At 40.2% G+C, this 21,183-nt stretch overlaps 1 protein-coding gene across 3 annotated transcripts in view; it reads right to left on the bottom strand.

Moving 5' to 3' along the window:
* Positions 1–21,183, bottom strand: part of NELL1 (neural EGFL like 1) — a 292,766-nt gene that overhangs the window by 226,624 nt on the left and 44,959 nt on the right. For all 3 annotated transcript variants that reach the window (XM_054200528.1, XM_054200530.1, XM_054200529.1), the window contains exon 5: positions 5,540–5,636. In XM_054200528.1, the coding sequence (XP_054056503.1) occupies positions 5,540–5,636 (97 nt within the window). The remainder of the gene's footprint in view (positions 1–5,539; positions 5,637–21,183) is intronic.

The raw sequence follows: 21,183 nt of genomic DNA, 5'->3' as shown, positions 1-21,183 counted from the left end.
AAGTAAGAGTCTATACTTCAGTTGTTTGGTTTAATTTAGCTTACTAGCTTTGTATCTCAAAAGGCAGTTCATGTAATCGTGCCATCAGTTAGAATTAAATCCTCTCTCTAATCCAAACAGATGGAAAAATCCCCTACCCAGGACTGGCAAAAATGAGGACTCCAAGGTCAGAGCCAGCTAGTGCAGGTTGTATGAGGTCCGGAAACCAAACCAGGCAGGAGAGGAGAGAGCAAGGACCAAAGATCCAGTGCCAGCTGCATCCTCTGTTGTCCCTGACTTGCAAGGATATCCCTGACAGAGGCAGCAGACACAAAGGGTTGCCCAGTATCCCTGCACACCTGGGTCCTGAAGGACCCTAGAGCCTTCAAAGAGCCTAGAAAATGCTGAAGCTTGCGTTTGCTCTTTTAAGCTCAGTACAAAGCTCTTGCTCCATCTTTGACTGTGTAACATACTTAACTCCACATCCGCCAGCTTTGATAATGTCACGGTCACTAAGGGAGGGGAGCAAGGGAAAACAAGGGACTTCTAGTGCTGCTATTTGCACTTTCCCTGACTGTTAATCAGATGTTATGACATGGCTCTATCTCCTCCCAGACACAGAACTTCTTTAATTTGAAAGGAAATTTATCATCACGGCAGTCATTATCTAATTAAATTACTGATTTGTAAGACTGTATTTTAATTTTCAGTTAAATTGCAATAGAGTGAATTTTGCAGACTGAGGACACAGTCACTTGCTGAAAACATTGAACTCCATCCGTAAATAAAATATAGGCCTCAGAGAGCCTTTGAAGCCTGACAAGTACAGCAAGTAACATTTAACATTTACATGCTCATTTGCTAAAACAGTAGAAGGTAATCAGCAAGCACTGATTCCTGCTTACTGTTTCATGATCAAATATTAACTGAAAATATTAATAGACATAATCAGATCACACTGTCTTTCTTGCAGAAGTATATACATTTATTAACCTTTTCATCTATGAGAATAATGAAACCATCATAATAATGAGAAGTAATACTGTCACTGGAAATGGAACATCCTGAAAGCCATTTTACATACCGTCTGCTAGAAGTCATCAGTGAGAAATTAGGTGAAGCACAAAAATATACTTCAATGCTTAAGCCTCTCCAGTGAAAAGCTCAAAGTTTCACCAGACCATATCACACCGCTAACAAGACATCATCCAGAGAGACGCGATGTTTGCCTCAGCCTTTTTTCTAAAAGTGCATATTGAACTTCAAATATGTTTGCTGCATCAGAGCCCCACCACTCAATTGTCTTTTGGATAGATTTGCATTTAAATACAACCTTGTCATGGTCCACACGGTTGTTCGCTTACCCCTCCCCCCCAGAAGCAGGATGGGGGAAGAATCAGAAGAAAAAGGCAAAACTCATGGGTTGAGATAAAGGCAGTTTAACAGAACAGCAAAGGAAAGCGGAAAACCAGGACAAACCTGAAGAGGAAACACAACTACTTTTTGTGTCTTAGTTTCTGGCTACTTGAAAGCATGTTACCATGGAAAAACATATGAACTTCAATTCACCAATATAGATGCCTTCTAAGTCTATAAACCCTCTGAAACAGAATTAATACAATCAAATATAGAAGGGAACCTTCAAGGAGCAGAAATTTTGCTGATGTATTTTTTTAATAGAAAGACTTCATTATAGGCAAACACTTATTACAGCCATAATTATTGTAACACATATGAACAAACTTGGACTATTCCTCCTTCAGCATTACGTTTAGGTTGCCGAGAGCGCTCTATGACCACAGCCAGGAGGAGAACTGGGTTATGCACAACTCCCTAGCGGAAGCCCAGGGCCCCGGTTCCCTTTGGCACAGGGTGGAGCTCTTCGGCCCACGTTCTGGGAAGGGACATCAGTATTAGGCCTTGCCAGGGAGATATCACTGGTCAAAATCTCCACGGTTTTTCCCTTCCGAAGCAGATACCACATTTATGTTATCATTAAAGCTTCAGTTCAGCATCAGGACTCACTAGCTTGAAGTGCTTTCATCTGTGCAGGCAGATTACCAGCTACAAGATTAAATTCAGGCCTGCAGCACTAAATATCAAGGCCATCCCATGAGGATGTAATACAAAAGCCCTGTTATTGCAATTTTCATGTCTCTTTTTAATAGAGGACTCCTCCCACATTCTGTGAAAAGGCTCATCTATTCCACGAGCTCTCCACTTTTGCGTTTTCATTTCCTCCGTTGCCTTTCACCCTCTTTAAAACCTACTTCTCCCACAGAGATAACGCGTGCCATACAGCTGTGCAAGTGCCATCGGCCAGGGCTGGTGACAGGCTCTGCACAGAGGCACATGCATCAAACCCTGTGCCTAGGCAATGCTATGCCAACACCACTAGATCTCCAGTAGACGAGTACTGTGCTCCTCTACACGGGGCAGGCATGCCCCATGCCAGGCGCTTGAACAGCTGCCCTTGGCACTGTATTTACCTGTACAACTCTGAGACCAAAATGACTACAGAGGCCCAAGTATTCATATGATGCTGTGCAATCTAAATAGCAGCACACTTCTCAAGCACCTACTCTACAATCCCCCGACACAGCAGCAGGATCAATAGAGCCTGCTGTAGCAGATATGAAAATTGCCGTCTTTCAACATGAATCACCTAGTCAGCAATGCATTAATAAGCTCATTTCTGCAGCAGCTCTTTGGAGGGAGCCTTAGGGGGAATGGTTCTCCCCAGCAATAAAATGAATTTTGCAGATAATTCTGATCCTGAGCACAATCAGATCCATCCTAGAGTGAGGGTTCCCTGGATGTCTGGTGTCACTCTCTTCCTCCTTTCAGTTGCATTTACTTTGGTTTCCTAATCTGATTATAATGGTATTCTCTAGCCCAAAAACAAATCTTGGGTTTGAGATGCACAAAGAAACCTGAAGGGTCAGCATGTATTTTTTTTCAAAGGAAGTAATTCATGAGATTTCCTTCAAAGAAAACAGGTAAGTCTATTTTAAGTCTGCTCCACATCTGCTCCCACCACTACTGTGCTAAAACCATTCCATCTTGTCTGAACTCCAAATGCTTGGTCATAGCAGGTAAGTTATAACCAGTTAAGAGATACTAGTTGTAAGGGGCAAGACTTTGATTCCCTTGATTATGCCATAGAGCACTTCATTCCCCAGCAAGGCCACAGACGCAGCAGGGCTACTTGTGGAATAATCACGGTAAGTAAGGATGTAGAACAAAAGCATAAATAAGAAAAATGGCAGCAACTAGCCACAGCGACTTATGGATATCATATCTCCTCCCCTCCTTCTTCTTCTGATATACTGAAGAATTATGATCTAAAATAGGCATGAGACTGTGGCCCAAAATGTGCTTTAATGTTATTCATTTATGTAGAGACACAACAATTAATCATCATTAAAGTAAGAAAATTTTTGGAACAGCAAAGATGATACTTAAAACAGTATCCAGTGCTTTTCGTTACATACATTATCATGGCTCCAACACACATACAAAAATGTTAATTCTTTTTTAACACTCTTATTTCCCTACAGATCTCTGTTTACATTAAGGAAAATAGATCTATTTTTTAATATGCTAAAACAGTGAAACAAATTGCTCTGAAAAAGAAAGGGAGATCCTGCTGAGCATGTAAATATATGGAAAGAGATGTGTACTCTTTACAAACTGGCAAAATCCCAAGTTTTTGCAACGAGTAACAAAAAAAAAGTAAGATTTCTGAAACTCTCAAGCAGGTTTTAAAAAATACAACCAATTATATTTCTACCCTGAAGAAAGTTAGTAAAATATTCAAGCATGCATAAAGCAAAGTAAGGCACTTGTCGACTTCCATTATGATCAATAAAAACTGTCAGCTCATTAGCATATCATTAGCTACCCTGCTGTTTCCAAAGTGTTAACGCGTAGAAATATTAATTTACAAACATATAATATCCCAGAGTTCTGAGGCTCTGACTGCCTGCATAAAATAAGAATTTAAGATGGGTGAATCCAATATAACTTCTTTTTTTCCTATGTAGCTATAAACATATGTTTACCATCTGTGGAATTATGGGAAGCAGCTGAGGTAAAAAAACAACAGCTGTAGAATAAAATAATACTATCAATTTCACTTCACAGTGACAGCTCAGCTTCTGGAGGATGAAATGTACTCTAGGTTCAGAACAACTCTCGGACAATCATTTAAGTTAAAAGTTAGCTTTTACCTCTGTTTCATTATTAAAATCGTTAGTTGCTACAACAATCCTACCATAAGTAATTTTAGCATAAAATAATTGCCCGAGCTTGTTAAGTCTAGAGACTTCGAGGAGAGGTCCTCAGAAAAACAGCAACTTGTAAAATTGTCTTATGAACTGACAGCTTCAAAGGGAAGCTGAGCGGGTGGTAAAATCACCTTGGCAACAAATCCATGCCGATATCGCGGATAGGCAGATTGGCCTATCACTGCACTACGGACTCTTTCACTGATAAACACTTGACCGTGGATTGTTATCCAAAACTGGAAGAAATATCAGAAACTTTTCTGTAGCTTGCCTACAAAGTAAAAGAATTAATTTTCAGGTGCAAGGTGTGGTTTTCATTTGTTGGTGAATTTTGTTTGCCAGTTGGTTCAGCAATTCTGCCTTGAGCAGAAAATCATATAGCCTCACCAGGGGCCAAAAAAACCCAAAAGGAAACATACAGGAGAGGGCTTTTCAAGTCGTAGGTCATTTCTGTCCTTTGCAATTTCAGAAACATACCGCCATTAATTAAATCTGGGATATATTGCCATTACTTGAATCTTTTTCCTCTGAAAAGTTCCTCGTGCCCATACTGGCATACTCAGTGATGTTGTCTTGGGGAGCCTCATAAATGGAAAAAGACAGGCTTCCCAGCTAGGAGGTAGGAGCAACCCAAGTCCTGCCAGCTAGCCAGCCTTCCAGCCTGGGCTGTTTGGAATCAATCAAAGCTCCAAAGGACAAAGAAGCTCACAAACAAAATTCAGTGACCCACCACTGACTCTCGGTTGAGAAACACAGTGACAAACTTAGTTGAGAAAAAGAGAAAGAAAGAACAGTAGTCCAGGAACAGAAAAATCTACTGTTTTGCAGCAAGGCAAACTCACTGCATACAATAGCTAGTATCTGCTACACTCATAGGATCACAGGCCAGAAGACCTTCTCTGCTCTAGAATTTAATGCTGACAGGGGCAAACAGGGAAGAGTCACCCGAGGCAAACAGCAGAAAGGTGAGGGTATTCTGCATGTGAAATCGAGGAGGAAATGGCCTCCAAGAGTGATTAAGACCACCACTGTTAGCCAGGAGACCAAACAAAATTCCCAAATATTGGGCACCACAGTCAGTGACTACATCACCCTACCTTGCAGGAAAAGACCCTTTTCTCTGAGTGTTGGACCTGCCTCAAATCCCAAGTCCACAGTTTCTATTAAAATTCATACAAAGCAGTTTTCAGGAGCGTAAGACAACTAATCAGAAATATCTTGATGACTATTTATTAACTTCCTTCTTCATGAGCCATTTCATATCTGCTTACCTTAAAAAAACCATGTTTCCTGTTTCTCTGTCCAAGCCATAAATTGCTTTCAGGTGTCAAATTCGTTTCTGGAGGATCAATGACGCGTTCATAAATCCTGCAGAGGGAATACATTGCCATTAATTGAATCCTTTTTTCCTCTGAAAAGTTCCTAGCCAAAATCAGTTAACAAAAAAAGATGAAAAGTAGAACCAAAAAAAAAAATTCTTTCCATTAAACACTGTATTTATCATCAACAGTTATAAAGGTATATTACAACTTTAAATGCAAAAAAAAAAAATCAACAGGAAAAAAACCTACTAAAATCACTAACATATGAAGACTGCATGAAATTGAAACTCCCTTTGTGCAACTATGCAGCACTAGGTTAAAGAAAAACAATGCCAGAACCCACCATAGTAGGATAAACAGTAAAATGGGACCATCCTAGCTCAGGGGCATTCTTCAAACTCAACTACCCATTCTGGAGAAAAAGTGCAGCCACACACAAGATCCAACCAGAAAAAAAACTTTGGGGATTTTCAGACTGTTTAGAACTTTGAATAGATTTCACAGAGAAACTTTATTCCACCTCTACTCCTACGGCCTTTACATCTGGCATTACTCATCCTTGCACCTCAACCTTTCGTTTTCTCCAGTTCTCCCCTATTTGCTGCTGTTACTGAATTCACCAGGCCCGGGTACTCCCATGTGCTGCCACTACTGCACGTCCAGCTTGTCCGTGTCACTAGCACAGGTCTGGTACAGAAGGAGACCTCTTTGTATATGTTTGGTACCTAGCACTACAGGGACGTTTCCTTGGTTATTCTTTGAGGAAGTAGAAATAATAGCTATAAGAAATAACAACGACAAGAAGTAACATGAGGTCCGTAAGCAAACTTTATGTACTGCATAAACTTGCACATGAATGCAGTGATCTACGTACCAAATTTCTAAAATTAATTCATGAAAAATTGCTGTAACACAGCATTTTTAAATTCACAAAAATCTGGAGTTTTAAAAAGGTTTTCCTTGGGGTTTTTATTTGTTTATTTCTAGGAAAGTTGTAATGAAGTTTCCAGACCACTACAACAATGATATTATTTTAGAGTATGAAAAATTCAAGACTAAAGTTACTGAACCTGGATTCTCATATTGCCATGTCACATCAGTGGGAGCCATGAACTTACTGCTTCATAATAAAACCAGCATGCTTAGTAAGGATTATTGAGACACTGATTATATATATTTCCATTCCTATCCAGCTAACAGGGAATATGTATTGCTGTGTAATCACACCAGCGTGACAGCCGAAAGACTCTGAATGTGTCAAGACCTGTAGCTTAAAGCACTGAAATTATCTGTACATTTAAAAGGGGTTAAATTCTTTTTCTTCCTTCTTTAACGCTATGGCTTTAAAACGAACATGAAAAATTAACACCAAAGAAAAATACAAGTCATTCAACACAATTCATTGCACAGTTATCTTCCCATTTACGCTCCAAGTGTTTCTAGCACAGGCTCACCAACTATAATCATTGGTTTTTGTGTTGTAAGTTGCCACATATATTGGGTTTGCATGGCAAGGTTTTGGTAGCAGTGGGGCTACAGGGGTGGCTTCTGGGGGACACTGCTAGAAGCTTCCCCTATTTCTGACAGAGCAAATGCCAGCCAGCTCCAAGATGGCCAAAGTCAAGCCAGTCAGCAATCGTGATAGCACCTCTGTGATAACATATTTAAGAAGGGAAAAAAAAAAAAAACCACTGCTGTGCAACAAACAGCCAGAACAGAGGAGTGAGAACGTGTGTGACAAACAACTCTGCAGACACCAAGGTCAGTGAATCATAGAATCTTCATGGTTGGAAAGGACCTTTGAGATCATCGAGTCCAAGCAAGAAGGAGTGGGAGGAGGTGCAGAGATTCCCCTGCAGCCCACGGTGAAGGAACATGGTGAAAGCAGTTGTCTTCCTGCAGCCCATGGAGATCAATAATTGAGCAGATATCCACCTGCAGCCCACAGAGGGCCCCACACTGGAGCAGGTGCACGTGCCCAAAGGAGGCTTTGATCCTGTGGGAAGCCTGCACTGGAGCAGGCTCCTGGTATGACCTGTAGACCCATGGAGAGGGGGGCCAGCTGAAGCAGGTTTACTGGAAGGACTTGAGACCCCATGGGGGACCCATGCTGAAGCAGTCCATTCCTGAAGGACTGCACCCTGTGGAAAGGACCCATGCTGGAGCAGTTTGTGAAGAACTACGGCCTGTGGGAAGGACACACATTGGAGAAGTTCATGGAGGACTGTCTCCTGTGGGAGTGGCCCCACACTGAAGCAAGGGTTGAGCATGAGGAGGAAGGAGCTGTAGAGACAACATGTGATGAACTGACTGTAACCCTGTCCACCTGTGCCATTAAAGGGGAGGAGGTAGAGAACTGGGAGTGAAGTTGACCTCAGGAAGAAGGGAAGGGGTGGGAGCAAGGTGTTTTAAAATTTGTCTTTATTTCTCCTTACCCTATTCTGATGGGATTGGTAATAAAGTAATTTCCCCAAGTTGAGCCTGGTTTGCCCATGATGGTAATTGCCAAGTGATCTCCCTGTCCTTATCTCCACCCACGAGCCTTTCACCTTTCGTTACATTTTTCTCTCCAGTTGCGGAGGGGGAGCTATAAAGCAGCTTAGTGGGCATCTGGTGTCCAGCCAAGGTCAAATCCATCATACCACATTATTGGAAAACTCATACATTTGCAGAGTCCAAGAATACGCTCCCAGTACTAAAGAACTTCAAGAAAACTCTGTAAAGTTTTTTATGTCAATGTACAAAGAGTCATATATTCCGCCCACTTTTGCTTATTCAGAAAAGAAAACCATTTGTCAAAAACAAATGGAAGCAATCTAAAAAGCTAGAGGCAAACAAACTTACTATTTCCTTAAAAAGAAACAATCTCAAACATAAGAACAAAATAGTTACATGAAAATTCCAGCTTAAGAATGTGAGTAGAGTCAGAAGACTTCTAATACTCATGATTTTATTGCTCAAGTTTATGATAATTATCATCAGCCCTAATTCATCACATTTCACCAACATGATACATTCAAAGCTCTAGGAAATTTCTGCCTCTACTAATTACTTCTCACTATCTACAAAATTGCCATGCTGAGCTGTTTTACCTGTTCAAACAGCAAAACAAGAAGATACTCTTTTAAACTATGTTTTGAGAATTATAGGAATTTTGCATGCACCATCTCTATCAATATTTTAAAGTGTAAGTAGACCCCTTCTGTCATACCTCATGCAAAATTGAAGACTACTCAAATGCAAAACTGCTGCCAAACGCTGAACAAAGAACAAAGAATTGACATGCTCCATGAGAAGACCAATCACTGAATTACACTATCATAGCAGGAATTTCTCTTCGGATACATAACACAGCTTTATTCATGGCTTAGGTTATTAATGTCCTCACCAGAAAATTTCTAATCTAATCTAATAAACTCATTATCATAAAGAACTCAATTTGTGTTAACAGATAAAATCCCAATGCTGACCCAGTTCAACAACACTACTTATTGAAGAATGTTTGATTTTTATTCACCTGGCCTAGTTAAAGGAACTCTACAGTATCTGTCTGCAATTACTATATGACAGTTCAACAGCAGCAAGTAAGGAAAACAAATCAGAGACAGGCTGAAGTGCTTTATCTTGTCCTTTCTGACAATTTAACAAAGACTTTCGACCGATGTGGAAACGGCTGTAGTGACCTTCCTTCCAGAGTCTCTTCAGAAAGTGCCATAAGACACGCGCTCGGGATTCCCCATATTTCTCTGCTATTCTAACCTAATTCCAATTCTGAAACAGGTATTTACCTTAAATTAAGGGGTTAGTTAAAAGTTGGTTTGTGCCTTATTCCATATATGTCTAAGAGACTGGTTGGTTTTCTTCTCCATGGATCTGCCCATGGAGTAACAGGATTAGGATTCAAGAGAAGGCACGAGATGTAGATCAGTCCTTGCTTACCTTCCTACGTAAAAAGATGTTTTGGATGACACTATTTGGTTTGCAAACAATGTGAGCTTACTTTATTACTGTATATTCTTAAACACCAGCAAAAAAGTCCCAGCAAGCACACACAGAGCTTATCGCTACCCCTACAATCCCCTCTATACTCATGGGAAATGAAAAGGTCAAAAAGCACTTTTGAATTCACCACAGCTTTAAAAAAAAATATGGTTCACCATATATTAATTCTCTGATGAAGAAGAATTAAAATAAAAAATAAAAAAACCCACACCACTAAACAAGAGTCCTACAACTCCCGACAAAAAGGGAGAGTGATGCAAAACTGGAAGCTGCTACACAAAGGTAAAACAGCTACAAAAAGATAAAACTGGAACTATATGGAAAAAGTTTTTGAATTAATATCAGCAAAGAAACATGATAGCATTACTAACTCTCAATCAGTATATTTTAATAAAGATGAAAACAAATGTTTTCAAATATCAGTGAACAGAGTTTCACCAGCTACACACATTGGCAGCTGAAAGCCAGCAGAGCTGACTGATGTGCCACTGGAGTAAAACCAGGAGCTGGGCACGTCCCCTGGCTGCCAGGTTCATGGTTTAAGTCACAAGAACGCTGTAAGCAAAGCAGCATTCCTAGAGCAGGTTTTTGAGAAGACGACCCTGTCCGTACAAAGTTATTACGGTGGCACTTGAGTAACTAGTTAGGAATAGGGTTTCATCCAGACATTAGTATTATCCACATACGTATGCCACTTAAAAATTGATCAAATATTGGTAATTTTTCAGGGCTTTTTTTTTTATGCTCAGACAAACCCATAAAGCATGAACATTTTGTAACATATCTCAAAGTGTAATGAGAAAGTATTGGTTTTATACTGAAAGAAAATAGGTGTTTTTCAGGCTGAAAAACTACTGTTGCTGAATAGACACAAAAGGATCCTTCTTTTTTCACAGCTACATTAAACTTCCACATCATTCTCGCTCCCTTGCTTGATTTTCTGGGTTGAGATGTGTCACCTTCTATAGCTTTATCCATGCTTGACCAATACTTTGTATTTGGCATATGAATAGCTAAATTATACCTGCTACACTTCCAGTTTATGAAGTGCTGGTCTAGAGGCTCCTTGGAGATCAGTTTCCAATACACTTGGCTTTGATACCCACACAGAGAAACGTGCAATACACTTCACAAGAACAGGAATGCTTAGAAAGAGGACTCCAGGGAACTGTGGTCTCTAAAAATACTGCAGACTGAATAGCCCCTCCAGCATGAGGAGACCCAGGTCTCTAGGTTAATGGAAGCTCTACTCCATACTTCAATCTTTCGGATTTATGACTACTGCATTCACTTTCTAAGAGAAAGCTTGATTTGCCCCTACTTTATGCTGACATATTTCAAAGGAACTAAACCATAAACCTGGAGTAATACAACTGTGAACCAATCCTTCTTTCTTGAAACGTTCATGCTCAGAATACATTCACTAACCACTGATCCAATTTATCTAAACATGGTAAGGAAAACATCTGTTAATTGACAAAGACCAATGAGAGCCTTGTGTTTTGTATCTGTATCTCTACCCTATCTGCACACTTTGGTTTATTAAGTATTCTTATGCAATCCTCACAAACACCTTTTTCAAGGACACATTCCAAGCAGGCGTCTGTGACATAATGAATACAATATACAGAAAACAGAAAATCTATAAAATAATCAGTGGATTCCTGAGAGGAAGTGCATCTAAAATATTTGCATGCAAATACACATACACACACACCTTTCTCTGCATAGAGGAAGACCCTCTCTAGAAATCAAGCTCTGTTGGACAAGGAGACAGTTCCCTTCCACGCACTCAATCTAAAATTATTTTTATCATCTTTATAACGTTCCAGTAAAATAGGGAAACGTTGTCATTTTACATGCGTGCAAACTGAAACACAGAAAGTCTGGTTAACCAAGATCACAGAGACTGAGTCGGGGAGGGATGCTGCCCATTAGACTGGGCATGACTGAGCCGTAACCACCTCATGCACTGGGCCACATTCCCTCTGGAAAAAATGTGACATGGAATTGTCTCTTGCAGGGAAGAAGATTTCTTACACGCAACTTTAACAAACAAAAGTAAACACTTGGAGAGTATCCCCACTTTTGTGGAGATGCAGCTCTACTTCATACATATAATATTTGCCATGCCAGAAGCATTTTCAAAATAGCTGAAATATTTAGTATAACATGAAAATAAACTTTGTGTCTGTTTGCGTTCGAATACATCAACCAACATGGACTGATAGGAGATGCAACTACCTAAAATTCTGAACAATAAAATAGATTACAATTCCAAGAGTTACTACAAGTGGCACAGAAAATCATGACATTTCCAAATTCTTTCAGGTCCAAAACAGGAACATGCCTCCTCAAATTTGCGGGCTAAATATGAACCAGAGAGATTTATTTTATTAGTAGTACAATTAAGAAACAATAGCTGCAGTCTAAATATTCTAGTGGCACAGCAGGAACCTCATTTCTTAGTTGCTGATCTCTATTAATCCAAGAACCGGGGGTTTTGTTCCTGATGTGGCTGCCACACTTACTCTCTTGAAGCTATAAATCTCCATGTAGCAACAGGTGTTGAATTCATCACACCTAATTTTAGATGTCTCAAAAGTTTACACCTACAGTGAAGCTAGTCCTCTAGACTTACTAATTTAATGAAGAGACATAAGTGTTTCTAGGGTGTGATTCATCTTACATTAAACGAATCCCTCTCTGAATGCCCCTCCAATGACAGCACAGGAGCCCTTGCTAACATCAGGGTGAATCATCAAAACAGGTTTTTGCAATTCGAAACCTGATCCTCAAAACTGACATTCTGTTGCAACCATTCATTATCCTGTATACGTCCATCTGGATCCTCAGATCCTTTAAATAAACTGAAGGGTATGAAGAAGTCACACAAAATATCAAACTGTTTATGGCAGACGCTTTGAAATAGCACTCTCAACTTTTGTAATAAAGTCAGAGGAGAGAGGGATGTTCCCGCATGTTTTGCATCTGTGTTTATCCTAATCTAATTTGCAGAGGTGTTGACCACCTTGACAATTATTATCATCTCCAGCTGAGGCTGCAAAAATTCAGTACAACTGGAAAAGCAAACGTCAGGCCTCCTAACACAGGCCATTGTACAAAAATAACAAGTCACTTCAAAAAGTTCATCCGACATTTTCTGAATCACAACTGCGTACAGAAACTGATAATTACATCGGTCTCTAGCTTTCAGATACGATATTGGCATTTGACTTTATGTCTATTCTTCTGAAGGGATTAAGAACTGATTTTGAAAAGAAATACTAGGATATCTTCACATATTTCTCCTTCAACCCGCTTTCTATTTGACTCCCAATGAAAATGTGTCAATACCAATGTGATTGGATTTTCTTGATAGTGTTTACAGATCAGATGCATTATTTGAAATGCATTCAGTTCTGGAGTTACTTTAACTGAATTATTCATTCAGTTTCCAGTGTTCTGTTTCAGAAAAATAATCTTCCTGAGGGAAATTTTGATTTTTTTTGGTGGTATCTCCTCTGTCATAGTACAGGAGTTCACAATCACTTAACTGAGGAAAGCAATTTAGATTAAAATCTCAGCTTTTGAGGGAAGCCTTTTGTTATTAAATTTTGAATATACAATAGTGACTGCCGACTATTTAATCAAAAGTTATTGTTCAGCTCTGGGAGAAAAAAATAGGAGGTGTCCAGTAACAGTATATAGAATCATAGAATGGTTTGGGTTGGAAGGGACCTTAAAGATCATCTCGTTCCACCCCCTGCCCTGGGCAGGGACACCTCCCACCAGACCAGGTTGCTCAGAGCCCCATCCAGCCTGGCCTTGGACACCTCCAGGGATGGGGCAGCCACAGCTTCTCTGGGCAACCTGGGCCAGGGGCTCACCACCCTCACAGTAAAGAATTTCTTCCTAATATCCAATCTAAATCTGCCCTCTTTCAGTTTAAAACCATTACCCCTCATCCTATCACTACACTCCCTGATCAAGGGTCCCTCCCCATCCTTCCTGTAGGCCCCCTTTAAATACTGTTAGGTAAGACTCAAGAGTTCATGCTCATTTTTTAAGTTCTCTTCAAACTCTGTCACCCAAACGACTTCACTGATCTTCCTACGTAATCAGAGATAAAGTGAATGTACTCTAATTTTAGTTTAAATATTCCAAGTACAAATCTAAATTTAAAAATAAAAAGTGTATCTACATAAGACACTATAAACAATCTCTTTTTTTCATTCAAGAGAAATGCAACTTAACTTTCAAGACCCTCTAACAAACAGCAGGAAATTAGACAAATGCAAGTAAATGTGGTTAGAATAGTAGGTTTCACTGTCAAGTTCGGAGGTTTATTCTCCACACATAAATTGAGAAGGGTAAATTCACAGAGATATTAGTTGCCCATGGGGTTTTCTTTACAAACTTATCAATGAATTTTAGCAGTATTTCTTGGGCGTAAAAGTAAAACCAATCATTGTTAGTGATTCAAAGCAGAGGACTGGAGCCACTAAGTGATATGACATTGGCAACATGAAGGGCAGAAATTCGTCTCTCTCAGAATATAACACCTGTATGGTATCTTTCATCTGGAAATCCTGAGGTGAATTCAAACACCTTTACAAACAAGGTCCATATTATTAACTTTACTTTGCAAATGACAAAACAGATACAATTGGTTCCTGACGATAAACAACAGTCTTAAGAGCATCTAAGCCCTAGGCTAACAGCTTGTGTACAACGCTGCTGTTTACCCATCTTCATATAACAAAAATAGCATTCCTGAAAGTGCAAGAAACCTAAAAAATAGTTTGAGTCAGACTCTAGGCCGAAATAGAAATTTGGCCACTTACTTAGGATTTTCAAGAGTTGTGGAAAAAAAAATTAAAACAAACTATGAGGTCAACCGTGTCTTACATATGATTTATCCCGAGCACTTTGCACTTCACTGCACATGCACTATCCATAATTTTCCAGACAGAAACACAGGATTTTCAGTATTAAGACAGCTAGTTTGACACCCAAACAGTTATTGCACATTTCAGCTTTGGGAATTGTACTGCTTTTGGCTAGGATAGAGTTACTTTTCTTCAAACCAGCTGGTATGGTGCTATGTTTTGGATTTGTGACCAAAAGAGTGTTGGTAACACACCCATGTTTTAGCTAATGCTGAGCGGTGCTTACACTAAGTCAGGGCCTTTTCTGTTCCTCAAACTGCCCCACCAGCAAGGTGGCTGGGGGTACACAAGAAGTTGGGATGGGACACAGCCAGGACAGCTGACCCCAACTGACCTAAGGGATACCCCATGCCATATGATATCATGCTCCGCAATACAAGCTGAGGGAAAGGAGGAAAAGAGGGGGAATGTTTGGAGTTACAGCGTTTGTCTTCCCAAGTAACCACTGCATGAGATAAAGCCCTGTTTTTCCTGGAAACAGCTGAACACCTGCCAGCCGATGGGAGGTAGTGAATGAATTCCTTACTTTGCTCTGCGTGTGCACACAGCTTTTGCTTTACTGATTAAACTGCATTTATCTCAACACACTTTCCACCACTCCCCCTTCATCCTTCCAATTCTCTTCCCCATCCCACTGCTGGGGCCGTGGCTGTACAGTGCTTTGCTGCCTTTCAGCATTAAACCACAACAGCAACGCTTTTGTTTTAATAGTGCTCCTGAAAGTCCATGTGGTTCATGGTCCTGGCATTGCTCATAAAACTTGCACATAACCTACAAGTAGCAGAGGCACAAGAGGAATGTACCCGTCACTGTTTCTGGTGAAGATACCAAGTTTTCCCATATTCAGCCTGCTTGGCTATAGCAGTACCAAGGTGGTGTCTGGGTCAAAAGAATGCCTCGACTTAAGGGCTGCCGGAGATGTCATCTACATACACAGATTTTTCTCATAGGAATCAATGTCCACAACTCTTACAAATTAATGTAAATTTAGGTACTTATCTTTAAACATCTCAATATAGAGAGGAGAGCCACATAGCTCAAATACCACTTTTCAAATAAACATCTGACTCATCAAAGGTATTTTGGCATCTTTTTACCACTTGTGAGCAACTATCGCTATCCAAGTACCAGGGCATAAAACATGTAGCAGTAGGGGTTTTTACGATGCACACAAGTATCCACCACAGACAGGGAGACAAATCCACTTAAAACTTTGGAGAACAATAAAACTCACCGGGTCACTAAAAGACACCCTTTAACCTCAGCAAGCTTTGAGTCGGGTTCTAAACCAGAACACTGAATAAAGCAAACTGTTAACAAGAAAGCTAAAAGCACAATACTCTCATTTGTTACCATACCAAACATCACACCAAAAGCCCATCTCAGATGAACCAAATGTTCAGAGAACATCCCAGATGCCAAATAGCAGTAAATCAGACTGAGCAATTCAAAACAGATTCTAGAAATAAGAGTGAGAAATTAATTCAATGGGTTCTTCTAAGATACAAAAAGAAGAAAAGCTCTTCTCCCACAAATTAAACAAGAAGCCCTTAGAGCGAGATGGATATGAGATTAAAAAAATATATTAAAGTATCTATGAAACAAGAAGTAAACAATTAAGCCTATCTTACATCAGAAAGCAACAGGGTAAAAATGTGTATTGTAATAATGGCACAAAGCAGCACTGGCACTTCAGTTCTTGCAGCAAAATTAAACCCAAAATAAAATTCTAGCAGAACAAAGAGGTAAAACCATGGTTACATGGTTTATGTCATCTCCATTTTGTCATGGAAAAAAAAAAAAATAAAAAAACTCCTAAGATTACTGTTGGTGTCTGCCACAAGACATTCGTTGAATGAGAACTGGCAAGTGCTGAATCTTTGCTTCTATTACATCTACCTGCATTATACAGGGAGACGTTGTGGTCCCTGGCCCAAGATCTGCAGCACACAGGTCTCCGTAACTGGCAGTTACAGCAGAACCTGAAAGCAACTTACAGCTGAGAAACAGCCCTTCTTCACAAAGTATATGCAGCCTTCCTCCTTTCTGTCTCATGCTACTCTCAACCCCAAAGTCACTTTACTTAGTACATAAGAGAGGTGCAACCGCAAGAACAATCAGGCTTTTGATTCCAACTCCTTTCTGCACTGCTACAAAAATAAATTTAGAAGGAAGCCAGCCACAAGCAACCTTTCTACTAAACAGCTTCTTTCCCCCCTCCAAAAAATCATCTGCTGAGAAGTTAATTGCCTTACAGTGTATCTTGTCACAGGATCATCTCATCAAGGGGTTCATGTCATCACTAAATGATTTGTGTATAATCATAAAATAATCTCATCCATATTCCAGAGCCAATTTCCTTTCGTGACTGAAGGTAACTGCAGGCTGAGGACCACAAGCTTTGCTTGTTAACATCCTGCCTTCAGTGCTACGCTCCTGCCAGAGCCCTCCCATTAGTGTTGTCTCAGCACTGTGCAATGGCACTGGGCTCTCCCCAGAGCTGACACTCCTCCCCATTAGCCGCTGTCTCCGTAACTCCACAGAGGGACAATTCATTCTGTGTTCCTCAGTTCTTATCACAGGTTTGGATAACCCACATCTCCATTTTCCCATGGTATTTTTCAACTGCCCATTTTAGCCTCAGTGGTTTGAAAGCTAACATTGCACTCCACTCTCTCCATAATAACTAATTGGCCATGACTGAGGAAGTGTATGAAACATACAGTAAACATAGAACAAGCCATTATACTGGTTCTAAAATTAAGTTTTGATGGAAACTGCCAGGCAGATAGACAGAAAAGCACTCTCCAGGGACAGCACTCAGGTTTGGAGCTCATTTCTCACAACATCTGACACGCTTGGGAGGTGAAAGCATGGCTCCGCTGAAGTCAATGAGAGTTTTCACTGCAGCCTCCACCGGGGCCAGGATTTCACCCCAGGGATAGTGCAAGGCACATCTTTCAGTTGAGTTTAAGGTAAGTGGCTGGCGTGACACAGAAAGATTCAGCTAGGGCTGAGGAAGCCCTTCTAGTTGCATTCGTTGACACAGTGCTTGTTACTTGCTTTCACTTTTGACATGCTGAAGGGAATGCCACTAAAATTGCAGCTCAATTAAGTAATGCAGCTTCCACTGATTCTTCATTACTGACTGGTCTCAGATGTGAAAACAACTTACAGGACTGGAAATTGCATGTTACCTTACTCCTATGCTGAGGATCAAGCTATCATCTTTCACCTTATGTTCCTTTGACGTATCATTACACTGGTAATACACATCACAACAATGGTTTTCCACATCATTAATATATTTAAACTAGAAGCAGTGAACAATACCTGATGTTTAATTAAAAAAAAAAACCCACAAACAAAAAAAATCAAACCACCAATCATCTGTGTAGGAATGGAATACTTCCTCAACTCCCAGAAATATCTCACTGTCTGAAGTGTATGACTGAACTGCCTTTGCCGTTCTCTCAATTAGTACATTACCAAAGCAGCTCTCACCCCATGGCACCAGAACCACAAGGTCAGTTGTGCCCACGCTCACTGCTGAGACCACTTGACCCCCTTACACGCTGCAGAACCATCCAAACATAATAGAGGCCTGGATAAAGCTCTCCTACACACAGGTAAGGCTGTAAATATGCCAAGTAGCTCTGCATGACACGTGAAGTGAGAGGACACCACACTGCTGCTGCAGCAAGATCTGTGCCACCACGTAACATCCCAGAGCCATGACAGTCACACTCACAGCATTTCCAAGCCTTGACAACTTCCACCCCTGAGCCCACATGCCTCCAGCTCCCCACACCCGAGGAACGAACCTGACTGCTCCTGCAGCACTACCTGCCATTACAGCGTTGTCAGTTTACTCTATCACCAAATGGTGCAATGATGGGGACTGTCAGGTTTTGGGTAGTAATAAATGCAGTTAACTGCATTTATTTGTAGTTGTTTTCAGAGCTGGAGTTAACTCCATCTTCCTGCAGTCAACTTGAGGATTTTGACAAGATAGGATTTCCAAAAATAATTACCTTTTGGAAATTATTGCTGTTCTAAATTGTCAAAGAAAGATTCCCCAAGTACTAAACCACTCAAGAAAACCCTGGGCTCATTTCACAGACTTCAGCAGTCTCAGTCCTGTTTGCTCAGTCGCCCTCTCACACCCCACAGCACTCAGGAGGTTTTTAGATCATTTGGAAAGACTCTGCACTATTTGCTATATGGCGATGCAGATCTCAAGTCACCTTCTGAATAGTTCAGAGGGGTTCTCCTCTGCTCTTTGGCAAAGGTCCAATGGTTGTATAAAAGTATTTAATTAAAATTATAGTACCATTTTTGAATTCAGCTCCACTATTACCCTATGTGACTTCCCATTCTAAACTCCAGAGTGCAGCTAACCACTTCAAATGGAAGAGTTCATTTATGTTTTGGATCTCAGTTAATCTGCCTGGCTGGAGCAAGATAATTGTTTTTATAATCTTAAAGGAAAAAAACCAAAACATTTGCTGTATCTGGTTGATTCTCAAACTACCATGATCACCTTTCTGTCTGTGTGACCCCCATCAGCACTCCACAAATGAAAAGAAAATAGAACCAAGTAACAGGAGACCTCCCCTGAAAAAAATCCATAGAGAGAAATATTCAGATACATTTCAAACTAGGCAGGCTAAATTTCAGAGACTGCTCTTGTAAGTAAATCACCTCAAGTTAAGGGTTTATTGCTTTGACACTAAAAAAAAAAAACACACAAAAAAACACACAAAAAAACCCCTAACCGTATATTGAACCAATGCAAAAAGTATTTGAGAATCAGATAATACACCTAGTCACGCACTTTAGGAAATGACCAAATCATTTGAGGCTTGCCAGTCTTGGTTTAAGATTATTTCCTCTACCATTATCCGTCCTCTCTCTCTCTGACACACCTATAGCATACAAATAAAATGAATTCAAGATGTCAGTGGTAAAACATAACACGTTATTTCTGCCCTGTTGAAGTCACCAACCTGTCTATCAACATTTTCAATTCACTGGAAAGCACCACAAGTCCCCAGTTCTAAATTAGAGAAAAAAGAAAAAACACTGTTAATTCTATATTCAGCAGTAGTTGGGCTTCGCAGCTACCAATCTCTGGTTCCACAGGTCCCTAAAACTCAGGCGAGTGCCACAAAAACCCATTCAAGACCCTTAACTGAGCCCCCTGAGGCTGAATTCTACTCTTCCGTAACTGACATCAGCAGGACCTGGATAAACTCCTGAAAGAAACCAAAGCAGATGCCTGCTCCACTCTGAGCAGGAGCTATGCGAGGCCTCTCCGCTGCAGCACAGCACCCCAGGTACCTGTACTGACTATAAGCGGTTGCTGCCTTCTCAGGGTGGTCAAAGGATCTAACCAGGTAAAGATTGTTATAATTTGCTTTCTATAGTACTTTTTCAGCACTTTGATAAATACTCCTGGCCTTCTCCCAATTCTATCAGTGTAGTATACAAAAAAAAGTTCAACTGATTCATCTAGGGTGAAAAAAATAAATTTTCATCATCATTAGGGACTGGGTTAAGACATATCATCAGTCTTTGGTCACACCCACGCTTCCATTCTGCATTAGCCATTCAATGAAAAATCCTGGCTATTAAAAAACTTCTTAAAAAAAAATAAAATATCTTTTCTCAAGTAATGCTGAATGCATCCTGAACATTTCCTTGCAGCTTAACTACAATAACTGTAATGATACAGACCTGACAGCAGCTGACGTGATATGCCAGCTGGAGATCCCTCTTATGCTAAAAAGTTTGTTGCCTTTCTGTCAAACAAAAGGGACAATGGCTAGGTGAAAATTAACTTCCAATCCACAATACCACAGATCTGAAGTTGGGTGAACCTGTAATGCACAATTATAGCACTCTACCCAAGCAACCATTTCTCTGACAGCTTCTGCTGCAGCTTAAAGAGCACAGAAGCAATCTGGGTCACAAAATCATATTCAAATGTCGAGAGTAAATTACCTAGCTGCATAACACTACCACCATGCCATCTTCTCTCTCAAGAAAAAGTGTTTTACAGTAAGTAAAGCAGTGAAACCCTCTTTTAAATACATCTCCTAACCTTCTTTAAATTTATTACATTTTAATTAAAGTCATAGGACTTTGTTTAGAAAAGTTGAAAACCTCAGGTTGGCAGCCAGAATATCTTATTTATAAGAACTCTGAGGTCCTGGATTCCCATATTTGGATTATGTTGCTTTAATTTATTTATTTTTCCAATTAAAAAGTTCTCGCTGCGCATGCATTTTTTATTCCCTAATGCTCTGTTCTATCAGGAGAAACATAAAAGAAGCAGACAACATGTTTTTTCAGCTGGAGACTACTTCCTAGCCTGCTCCAGTTTTATAATCTATTCTCTTACGCTCTTACTAACCCCCTCCATCAAACAGCTCTGCGTAACCATCAAAACCACAGGCTGTATTCATAGTAAAAGGCACTCCAGCACATATTTTCACTGTAAAGCATTAGTTTTTGTGACAAAGTGCCTTTCTCCCTTTTACGCCTGCAGACAGAGTTCAAGTAAAGGAATAGTGATACCGTCTGAACTGTATCCTTTGTAGCAATTTGGTTAATGAGAGCTAAAACAATAAAAAT

This window comes from Rissa tridactyla, chromosome 4 (assembly GCF_028500815.1).
Source record: "Rissa tridactyla isolate bRisTri1 chromosome 4, bRisTri1.patW.cur.20221130, whole genome shotgun sequence".
Lineage (NCBI taxonomy): Eukaryota > Metazoa > Chordata > Aves > Charadriiformes > Laridae > Rissa > Rissa tridactyla.
The sequence above is the reverse complement of the archived record's forward strand: the minus strand, read 5'-3'. Positions and strand labels throughout refer to the sequence as shown.